At 39.6% G+C, this 11,314-nt stretch overlaps 1 protein-coding gene and 1 non-coding gene across 5 annotated transcripts in view; both read left to right on the top strand.

Annotated features, from left to right (window-relative positions):
* Nucleotides 1-2,979: 2,979 nt before the first annotated feature.
* IARS1 (isoleucyl-tRNA synthetase 1) overlaps nt 2,980-11,314 on the top strand; it is an 80,489-nt gene continuing 72,154 nt past the window's right edge. The window contains exons 1-4 of one of the 4 annotated variants that reach the window (XM_036854977.1): nt 2,980-3,103; nt 9,624-9,749; nt 10,301-10,457; nt 11,019-11,138. In XM_036854977.1, the coding sequence (XP_036710872.1) occupies nt 9,631-9,749; nt 10,301-10,457; nt 11,019-11,138 (396 nt within the window). In that variant the 5' untranslated portion in view covers nt 2,980-3,103; nt 9,624-9,630. Of the gene's footprint in view, nt 3,166-3,186; nt 3,207-9,623; nt 9,750-10,300; nt 10,458-11,018; nt 11,139-11,314 lie in introns of those variants that run through there. The other 3 variants (XM_036854976.1, XM_036854978.1, XM_036854980.1) reach the window with 3 other exon arrangements.
* On the top strand, nt 6,051-6,183 carry LOC118897597. The gene has a single exon (XR_005020487.1). It is a non-coding gene; the product is annotated as a small nucleolar RNA SNORA84 (small nucleolar RNA).

Here is an 11,314-nt window from a genome sequence, read left to right as displayed (position 1 = left end):
AAAATTCTAATTAGACTAGAGGCTTTTGAAAAATCCAAGTGTCTGAAAGATCTGTAGTCACAGTTAGGAGTCAAGACCCTGGGTCCAGATAGGGAAGCAGATTTAATACCTCATTAAATCACTGTGGCTAGGATTCAAGACAGATAAGCCTCTATCAAACTGGGCTCTGTACAAAATTATGCTATATATAAAGTCCCAAGGGATTATCATTGAACCATACTGTGTATATCTGAAATTAAGTATTTATTGATTTACATCTTGATCAAATATAAACTCTTTGAGGGCTGGGATATCACCTGGTTTGTTAACGGTTACGTCCACACTGCCTAGAACTATGTCTAGCACTAAGTGGGTGCTTAGTAAACAGGGTCCAAGGAACTAAGTAGCTGAAAAGTCATTCAAGATTCCTGTGCTTCCAAGACTTCAGACTTTGTGTAAAGCGGAAACCACCACTCAGGAGGATAAATAATCCAAATATTCCACCTTCTCTTGATGTTGATTATATTTATACCTTCTTATCTATTGCTGCATAGCAAGCCATCCCATTAACAGTCGTTCATTTTCCTCACAAATAAGCAACTTGGTCAGGACTCAATGGGGACTGCTCATCTCTACTCCGTGTAATATCATGGGAGTGGCCCAGCTGGGGCTAAAGGATCTATTTCTAAAATGGACTGCTCACTCAGTGCCTGTCCATTGGTTTCCTCACAGCATGGCAAATAGGTTTCAGGAGTAGGAAGCAGATGCTGCCAGTCTCTTAAGGCCTAGTCCAGAAATTGGCTCAGTTATTTCCACTGTATTCTACAGGTTAAAACACACTGAGCCCACCCAGACTCAAAGTGAGGGGACATAGATCCTCACCTCTCAGTGAGAAGTGTCCAGAGTTTTTGGCCATGTTTAAATGTTACACCCTCCCTTCTCCAGAGCAGACAAGTAACATCAAGTAGCCTTCTGCATCCCGTTTCTGCTCCCCAGATACAACCACCTTCAAAAACTTTGTTTCCTCTGATATTTTTCTCTGAATTTCTACCTAACATGCTTATGCTGTGATTTCTTGGTTTTTCAGTTTTAGACATTAAATTTAGACATCAGACATTTTAAAATACTGGGCTGGCCAAAAAGTTTGTTTGGGTTTTTCCATACCGTCTTATGGAAGACTCAGATGAACTTTTTGGCCAACCCAATAATTAGACCTATCATCCCCACCTTTTTTTCCCTTGGACACATCTGTCTGGAAGCCCTCTGTCCTGCTCTAATCTGGGCTGTCTGGACAGATTATAAAAATGAACTGAACAAGGTGGCAACTTGAGGAATGTGAAAATTAAAACATTCGAAATACTTATAGTTAATAAGGTAAAGACACTACTAAATATATGTGTTGAAGTAAGTTAAGTTATTGGAGAGTCATCCCTTTGGGCAAGGACATAAAATCCCCTACTCTAATCCCTTTAGGGTGCTCCTAAACCATGTATGACTTGAATGAATGCTACACAGACTATCAAAGTGTTCTTAAACTTATCAAGGAATGCCTTATACATATTCTCAGATAGATCAGTTTTTTTCTGTCCTTTTATTGGATACACTAAACAGTTACATACAGAATTACTCTCAATTTGTCAAGGGCTAAAATTTCCGTCATAGTCTCTGGTGAGGTCTACTGTCCTTTGCATGGCTCCGGATTCCTTGGTTTTTTGTTTTTTTTTTTAAAGTATTTGTTTTTATTTATCCATTTATGGCTGTGTTGGGTCTTCGTTTCTGTGCGAGGGCTCTCTCCAGTTGCGGCAAGCGGGGGCCACTCTTCATCGCGGTGCGCGGGCCTCTCACTATCGCTGCCTCTCCTGCTGTGGAGCACAGGCTCCAGACGCGCAGGCTCAGTAGTTGTGGCTCACGGGCCCAGCCGCTCCGCGGCATGTGGGATCCTCCCAGACCAGGGCCCGAACCCGTGTCCCCTGCATTGGCAGGCAGATTCTCAACCACTGCGCCACCAGGGAAGCCCCTGGATTCCTTGGTTTTTAACCAGCAGATCCAAAAGGTGCTGGGCAGACTCACAGCAGTGATAATAAATACATAAGTAAGCAGACTAATATGCAAATAATTTTGTTTCCAATACAGGAAACACACAGTAATTCTAAAGCTGGTTGTCAGGCATTTCCTTCCTTTTTATCTCTCTCCATATGGCTGTTACCATCACTTCTGCAGTAAAATTCATGAGACCTCTGCAGGTGGCACTGAAGGACACAAAAGGAGAAGCTTCTCTGAACACCACTGACCACCAGTGCTTCAGCTCCTCACAGACCATTTTGTGGCCTCTGCATTTCCCTGAGAAACAGGAGGGTCTCTTCAGATAGGTGGGTCAAGAGTTTTAGTATGCAACAGAATTATCCAGGATGCGTGTTAAAATGCATATTTTTGTGACCCACCTCCAGAGACTCAGCAGGCCTAGTCCATGCCCCAGGACTCTGCATTTTTGCAGACTCCAAGGTGGTTTGGTGTAGGTCTCCACTACACCAGAAAACATAGTCCTAGTGCCTAGGGCTGCTTTCCTTAACGGTCATCTAGTAAATCAGCCTTGAGACTGCGCACTCACGGCCCCGCAACATAATTACTGAGGCTACTATCCTTGGATTTAGTTAACCCCTGGTGAAATGCACTTACGTCTTGTGTACAGTGAACACCGACAAAGGCTGTGTAACAACGCCCAGGACGCACAACAGCCTCCTCTCTGTGCCCCTCCCAGTCAGTCCCCACCCCGGAGGCCACAAAATAGTCGTGTCCACCACCGTCGCCCTAGCTGCGTGAAGGACGCAGCGCGTCGCCGCCACGCCACGGAGTCGCACAGCCTGCTAGGTCACAGAGCAACGCTTGGTCGGGTGGTCGTGACTTGGAACCCACGCGGCCAATCGGCGTCCGGCTTGTTGACGCGTGTCAAACGACGGACGCTGATTGGCCGATGCAAACCAGGCCACTTCCTCTTAACTTCACGCTTTCGGGGAGTTGCATCACCTCTAGACTCTTGACCAAGGCGTAGACGCGGCTCATTCCGAGGTACTCAGGCTCGGAGGCCCCTCAGATACGCCTGGTACTGCTCGCGGAGGCTCCTCAGGTACTCCCCATCCTGCCCGCGGGGCCCCTCAGGTCAACCTGTCCTGCACACGGGCCCCTCAGGTACGCCCCTTACTGCCCACTGGGATCCACGGTCCCCTCCGATACACAAGATTTTTTTTTTTTTAATGTTTATTTTGGGCTATGGGTTAGTTACGTGCATATCCGTTTCCAAGGAAAACATTGGGAGGGGGTCTAAGTGGGGCGAAAGAACTCAGCACCAGGTACCAATCCTGGCTTGGCTCTCGGGCCGAGGATTACAACTCTTGGAAGTTTCTCAGCTTCAGCCTGGTATCCTGGTAACACTTGAACTGTTGGGTGGTTCTGAGAATTTGGTGTGATCGAGCTTACTGGAGTTCAGAAGATGGACGATATTACTTGGAAGTCTAGGTATTCATAAGAACAAAGTCTTAGGCTCCCACGAATGGGCATTTATTGCTGGGTGCCTGGGATTAGAGGGGAATCCCCCGTCCTCGGCTCTTACACAGTCTTTAATAACACAGTATTCCAAGTGCACAGAGGAGGAAGACAGTTCCTAAGTGGGATTTGGAAGTGGGAGAAGGAGAAGGCTTCTCAGGAACTGCAGTGGGTTTGGAGCCTTGAAGATGAGAAGGAACTTGGGGATATGGTGCAGGGGACTGTAGTATAATGTATAGCAGGATTTTAAAGTGTGTGTGATTCAGGAGATGGGGAGTTGTTGTAGTCACTGCAGCTTCGTGTGAGGAACAAGTGGAAGATGATGCTTGGCTTCCAGCCTTATGAATTTGTGGTTTCCTTCTTGAGTGAAGTGGTGTTTGAAATGAATCCAGAAGAGAAGATAAGTTTTTTATTAGGTTTGACAGCATTACTTCTAGCATTCATTCAGGTGTTGCAGAGAGGTCAGGAAGTATGAAACTAGAGGCAAAGCAATTGTTTTAGGGATTTCTAAGTAATACGATGAACTTTTACAAAGTAAATATCAGTAAAATGGTGGACAGTATATCTTCTTCATAAGTGATTAGAGAGTGAATTGTAGGGAAGAGAAGGCAGCTAAATGCAGATTGCACTCTTAAATGTTTTTGGAAAGATGATATAGTGACTGGGCAAAGGCAATAGAGTAGAATTTGTGGACAAAGGAGTAATGATAATAATTTCCATAGATGACATGTGATTGCTCTGATAACCATTATTTCACTTAACGTTAAATTAGCATTGTATTTACAGACTTTATTTTACAGGTGGCAGAATTGAGGTTTAAAGGTTGAGTAACTTTTCCTGTAAGTCACATACTAAGTTGTGGCATCAAAACTGTCAAATTCCAAAGCCAACCCTCGTAACCATTATCCTTGCCAAGAGGAGCCCCCGGAGTGGGATATTGGAAAGGCAGGTGGGGGAAATATCACTGATGGAAACTAAGGATGCTGACAAAGGGATTTGTTCAAACTTTTTGAGCACTACCATGTGTAAGCACATGGTAGGATAGTAAGAGGTTAGATAGTAAAATGCTTTTGCCAGCAATAAGTTTACAGTTGAATTGGAGAGACATGGGCATGCAATACAAATAAACCATAATGTGTAGGAGAGGAGCAGATTCCGGGGAGGGGGATATTAGTTTTGTAAAAAGGGGATTGGTAAATCCCCATAAAGCAGAGTACATTTAAGCTAAGTAGTTCTAGAGTATTTGGAGAAAGGGCCTGAACGCAAAGCAGTATGTCAGCAAAGCAGTTTTGTTTCTCAGCAGTGTCAAGAATGTGATGTAGTTGGAGCTTGAGTTTTGTAAGAGTAAAGGCCAGGAGTAGTAATTGTGGGTAAGATCATGCTACCCCACTGAAAAGTCTGTACAGAAACCATTGGGAGGGAGGAACCATTGCATTTTTCTTTTTTTAATACAGAAGTGATACTTTCAGAACTTTTCTATTAGAAAGGTGGTGTGTAGGATGTATAGTATTTATTTTTCCCTTTATTTTTAAACTTTTTATGATAAAGTTAATACATACTCAAAAGTAATCAAAACAGAGTAATATGAAGTAAATAAAAATCTGTTCTTTCACGCCTTCCTCATCTAATCCTATTCTCTGGTGGTAGCCATTGTTAAGTTTGGTGGGTAGCCTTCTAAATTAAATACAGAATTACTTAAACATAGACTTAGTGTATTTTTAATCTCTTGAAAATATTATAATACACATAGTATAAATTGCTATAACTGTGACTTGCTGTTTTCTTTCTCAGTATGTATAAGGAATATATATATTTGATATATTATGATTTATTATTTTTAATGCCTGCATGGTATTGATGTACCATAATTTATTTTAGTCTAATCTATTCGTGGATATTTAAGTTGTTTTCAGATATTTGTCTATAGAAACGCTTCAGTTGATATCTTTGTACATATTTTATACATTTGTGTAAGTAAATCTCTGGGTTATATGTTAATAGGATATAAGTAGTCTGTGAAAAGGCTGGAGATGGACCCACCTCTTGGGTTAAATTTGACTTAATGTAACAAGTTATGAAGACCTGAGAATGAGGAAGAGGGAATAGAGAAATAGACTTAGAAGTCAGACCCACATGACTTGGTGATCAACTGGATGTGGGGATCATCTGGTAGTATTAAGGGTGACTCAGAAATTTCAGGTAACGGGAAGGAATAGTGGAACTACTAGTACAGTGGAATTAAAAATGGGAGCAAGTGTGGCAAGGAAGATCATGAGATTTATTTTAAACAAAAATGTTTTTGGTATGCTTTTCCAAGATCTGTGGAGGTAAATACAAGTAAAGGTGAAAGAGGGTATCTAGAAATTGCTGAACAGGAAGTTGAGGCTAAAGAGGTCTGAAGGAGTCATGGAATAAGGAAGATAGTGGAGGCCTTGGATTATAGTTAAAGGGAAGAAGAGGAGGTTGCTTCCCTGAGCATGACCTGGCAGGGTTAATCTCCCTCTTCTTTCTGCTCCCCCTTTCCCCCAAGAGCCCTGTGGTTACTGGATGCTGTTGTGCAGGTACAGCTCTCCAGTGGATGTGAGGGGCCAGAGCAATCCTGTGATTTATGCATGGGGGCCGTTTCTCCTCGGCAGCCGCCATAGCCCGGTCACTGATACATGGCTCTTCCTGGAATAGTCTATACCATTGCATGGGTCTTTGTGTTTGGCCTAATAATGCAGTGGTTCTTAATCTTTGGGGGGAGTAGAAGCTCTCTAGAAAATTTTATAAAAGTTAAAAGCCATCTTCACAGAAAGCTTAAATCTCGTTTTCTCAAAAAAAAAAAAAGTTCAGATAGATATTCCAGAATAATGGTCAGAACAGTTTAAGAGAATGACTTAAATTTTGATGTGCATGCTCATCCCCTAGGATCTTGTTAAAAAGCAGGTTCAGACTCGTCAGTCCAGGGTGGGGCTGGTGAGTCTGCTCTAATCAACTTCCATAGATGCTGGCAATCATAGGACCAGCCTTGACAAGCATTAGAGGGTGACAGAAATAAATATGTTGATATCTAAAGATCTGTTAGTCTTCAAATGTAACCCCTTAAGTTTCAATTGGCCTCTAGTAAGGTTGTCACTGAACCAGTAGGACTCCTAGTAAATCAGTAAATGCACAAACACCTCTCTCCATCCTTCAAAGGCTGGAAATTATAACAAGAACTGAAGATCCAAAATGCCTTTCAACTTCTGTTTAATAACATTTAATGGCACACTCTAATCAGAAATGGATAGTTGAGTTAAATGGCCCACCTGTTCTTTCCTTATTTTTTTCCTATATAAAACTCAAAGGTACTCTCACATCTCAAAAATAAATGACAGGGGGACAAAAGGAAAGACACCGCTTGTAACAAACTTAAAAAAATGTTTTTTCTGATGTTAAAAATGTTTATTAAACAGATCACTCATTTCCATGTGTGACTCAGACCTCAGTGGCATAAATCTCATTTTTTACAGATTTTTCTCTTATGTGCAAAATCAATATCCTTTTAACTTTTTATCCCTTGTCTTGGCTGCTAGGAAGCTCACAGTCATATTTTGAATCAGTGTTGCTAATTGATAAAAGCATAGGAGCTGCATGATTTAAATTTTCCCTGATCTTGAATTTCCATATAATTTTTAGATTCCCTAATTTTATTTTTAATCAATGTGTGTATTTGCCATTTCATGGTTAATCTTTTGGTTAGTCTCTTCACATTCTCTGTCAAATAAAATAGAATAGAAATGAGTTAACATAGTAAGGACTGTATTTGTCTTTGAAACTCCATAATTTCTAACATAAATTTATTTTTTATTTGTTTTTTATAAAAAAATTTTTTTTCGATGGCATGGGTCAATTACTGTACTTAGGCTTTGATGTTTTCAGAATTGGTTGAGGTATGTAAGTCTCTTTGCTCCTAGAGTCAGTTATCCCAGACTGTTACAGTTCTTGTGTTCTTAAGGTTTTCCACCTTCTCTGTTGTTTTCTCATTATTAGCAATTCTGTCCCCTTCTAATCTGATGTTGGCTTGGAAGTCTGGTCACCAACCTTATTAGAATTATAAAGTGAGAATAAATAGGCTTTGAGGAGGAATGGGCTCGAGGATGCTCACTAGATAGTTAAGCCCCGACTGATCAAGTGTTTCTGAAAGAGGTTATTAACAAACTTCTGAAAAAAGATACTTTAAGACTTATCTCACCAGGCACTAAATCAGAGAGATATAGAGTTTGTCTTTTACAAAAATCATGAGTAAGCAACAAAAGTGATAAAATGTAAAATTTAAATGAGCTAGGAATTATTTGAATGTGATTCTCATCTTTTTAGCTTCACAATTTTTTTAGGTTTTGCCTGTTTTCCTCAGAAAGATTAGGTTGATTCAGCAGAAGTACTTTCTGTCCTGTGAATGTAGGTAAGAATTTTTACCTACTTTGAGATTTATTTTTTCAGATTATTAATGAGTTTTTAGTATCATTAGATAGAATTGCCAAGATTTTCTTTTTTTTTTAAGCGTGTTGTCTGCAATTACTAAATGTTATACTGTAGTTGTAGAATAAGTGAAGAGTGTGAATTGGACACAAATTCTGAAATAAATTTAAAAGTACTATATATTTCTACTTCATACCATATACAGAAATAACTCAAGATGGATCAGTGGCCTAAATATAAGAGCTAAAACTTCACAACCTTGTTATCTGTAGTGGTTTCTTAGATATGACACCAAAAGTTGAAGTAGCGAAACCAGTAAATAAACAGGACTTCACCAAAATTAAAAGTGTTTGTGCTTCAAAGAATATACCATGAAGAAAATAAGAAACAAGCCACAGAATGGGAAAAAATTTTTGCAAATCCTGTAACTGATAAGGGGATTTTATCTAGAATATAAAGAACTCTTACAACTCAACAGTAAAAAGACAACCCAATTAAACAATGGGCAAAGGATGAATAGACATTTCTCCAAAGAAGGTATGAAATGGCCAGTAAGCTCAACATTACTAATCATTAGGGAAATGGAAATCAAAACCACAATGAGATACCATGTTATACCCACTAGGATTTCCTATAATCCAAAGATGGACGATAAGGAGTGAGGATGTAGAAAAACTGGAATCTCATTCTCTGCGGGGAGAATGTAAAATGACACAGCAGCTTTGGAAAACATTTTGGCAGTTTCTCAAAAAGTTAAACACAGTTACCATATTACCCAGCAGTTGTACTCCTAGGTATTTACTTAAGAGAGCTGGAAACACATGTCCACATAAAAACTTATACATGAATATTCATAGCAGCTCTGTCCAAAAGTGGAAACAATGCTAATGTCCATGAACTGATGAATGGATAAACAAAAAGTGGCATATCCATATGATGAAATATTATTCAGCTATAAAAAGCAATGAAGTATGAGTACATATCACAACATGGATAAACCTCGAAAACATAATTCTAAGTAAAAGAAGCCAGACGCAATAGGCTGTATGTACATAATTTCATTTATGTGAAATGTCTGGAATAGGAAGATCCAGAGAGGCAGAAAGCAGATTAATGGTCTCCAGGAGGCTGGGGAAGAGGAGAATAGAGAGTGACTGCTAATGTGTACAAGTTCTTGGAGGGCAGAAGAGGGAGTAGTGAAGAAAATGTTCTGGAATTAGTGAGTGGTGGTGGTTGCCCAACCTTGTGAATATACTTTAAAAAAAAAAAAAAAAGGTAAAAATGAATTGTACACTTTATTTTTTTTTAATATTTATTTATTTATTTGGCTGCACCAGGTCTTAGTTGCAGCATGCAGGACCTTCATTGCAGCACGTGGGATCTTTTTTTAGTTGTGGCATGTGGGATCTAGTTCCCTGACCAGGGATCGAACCCAGGCCCCCTTCATTGGGAGTGCGGTCTTAGCCACTGGACCACCAGGAAAGTCCCATATTATATACTTTAAAAGGGTGAACTTTATGGTATGTGAACTTTACCTTAAAGAAAGGGGAATTTTTTTTAAGTACCAGGTAGTATCATGGCTAGTGATAGGTACATTTATTTTAATGTATGTTATTCCTAGATTTCTCTTTTGAGAATAATAAATTTGATTTCTCTTGCAGTAACAAAATGGTTCAGCAAGTTCCAGAAAACATCAATTTTCCTGCTGAAGAAGAGAAAATCTTGCAGTTTTGGTCCGACTTTAATTGTTTTCAGGAATGCTTAGAGCAATCAAAACATAGGCCAAAGTATGTGAATTTCTTTGGTAAAGGTAGAGTCTTTAAGAATAAGAGGTCTTCCGAATAGAGTTTTTATATCACTCTCTTCCTTTCCACTTTTCTCATTATCACTACCCTCATTTAAGCATTTAGACTAGTAGTGTAATAGCCTCCTATTGGGGTACTTCCTGCCTCTAGTCTTCATTCACCTAAAGACCAGTCCTTTCTTTAATTACTGTTTTCATCATGTGTCTCCTGTGCTCAAAAACTTTATCATAGGTGTTTGTTGCCCTATTTTATAGATAACTCAGGATCAGGATGAATAATTTCCCTTATATCATGGAACTAATTAATGAAGGATGGATGGTCCAATACAGGTCTCTCCAACTCTGTCATAATTAGCTTTTTTAAAGGCAGGGCCTCCAGTAGATATCTAATCAGTTATGTCTGAGTTTCCTAGCCTCGCAGCTTTTCTTCTCCCCAAAGGCTGTACAGTTACAGGAGCTATCTATAGAAAAATGCTGTCCTAAATTTTTGCTGTCTGTTTTAAAGTAACTTAACGTATTTTTATTACCTCTTAGATTTACCTTCTATGATGGGCCTCCTTTTGCAACTGGACTGCCTCACTATGGACATATACTTGCAGGGACAATTAAAGATATAGTTACAAGATATGCTCACCAGAGTGGGCTTCACGTTGACAGAAGATTTGGATGGGATTGTCATGGTTTACCTGTGGTATGTTTGAGTCACCAGCCTTATAATGTTTTGATTTTTTAATAAACATTAGATTTCATTATATAATATGTTAAAGTACAAATTTTTGCTATAATCAGACTTTCTTCATTTTTTTTAAATTTTTATTATTATTATTATTTTAATTTAATTTTATTTATTTATTTATTTATTTATGGCTGTGTTGGGTCTTTGTTTCTGTGCGAGGGCTCTCTCTAGTTGTGGCAAGCGGGGGCCACTCTTCATCGCGGCCTCTCCTGTTGTGGAGCACAGGCTCCAGATGCGCAGGCTCAGTAATTGTGGCTCACGGGCCCAGCTGCTCCGCGGCACGTGGGATCTTCCCAGACCAGGGCTCGAACCCGTGTCCCCTGCATTGGCAGGCAGATTCTCAACCACTGCACCACCAGGGAAGCCCTCTTCATTTTTATAATACTATTTATAGTTTGTTTTCTCTGTAGATTTTCTGAGAACTAATTTTTTGTAATCTGTTTTATTTTCTAGTTTTGTCGAATTGCATTTGTTTCATAGGGCAGGGATGTTAACAATCTTATTGCAAATTTTCAGGAATATGAAATTGATAAGACACTGGGAATCAGAGGACCAGAGGATGTAGCCAAATTGGGGATTGCAGAATATAACAGTCAGTGCCGAGCAATTGTGATGCGATATTCTACCGAGTGGAAGGTATTTTTGGTTACTTTAAGTACTCTAGCTTTTAAATGGGGGTTGAAATGTTTTATGGTTCCTTGTGCTTTTTATGAGAGGTGCCCAAAAGTGTAACAAAAGAGGGGTTGATAATCCTCTTTAAATGAGTGTTTAGCTTCCATCTTCAACTCCATTACTTAAACTGTTAGCTTAAA

The sequence above is a fragment of the Balaenoptera musculus genome, chromosome 6, assembly GCF_009873245.2.
Source record: "Balaenoptera musculus isolate JJ_BM4_2016_0621 chromosome 6, mBalMus1.pri.v3, whole genome shotgun sequence".
Classification (NCBI taxonomy): domain Eukaryota; kingdom Metazoa; phylum Chordata; class Mammalia; order Artiodactyla; family Balaenopteridae; genus Balaenoptera; species Balaenoptera musculus.
Note: the sequence above shows the minus strand (reverse complement) of the source record. Positions and strands in the feature narration are given on the sequence as shown.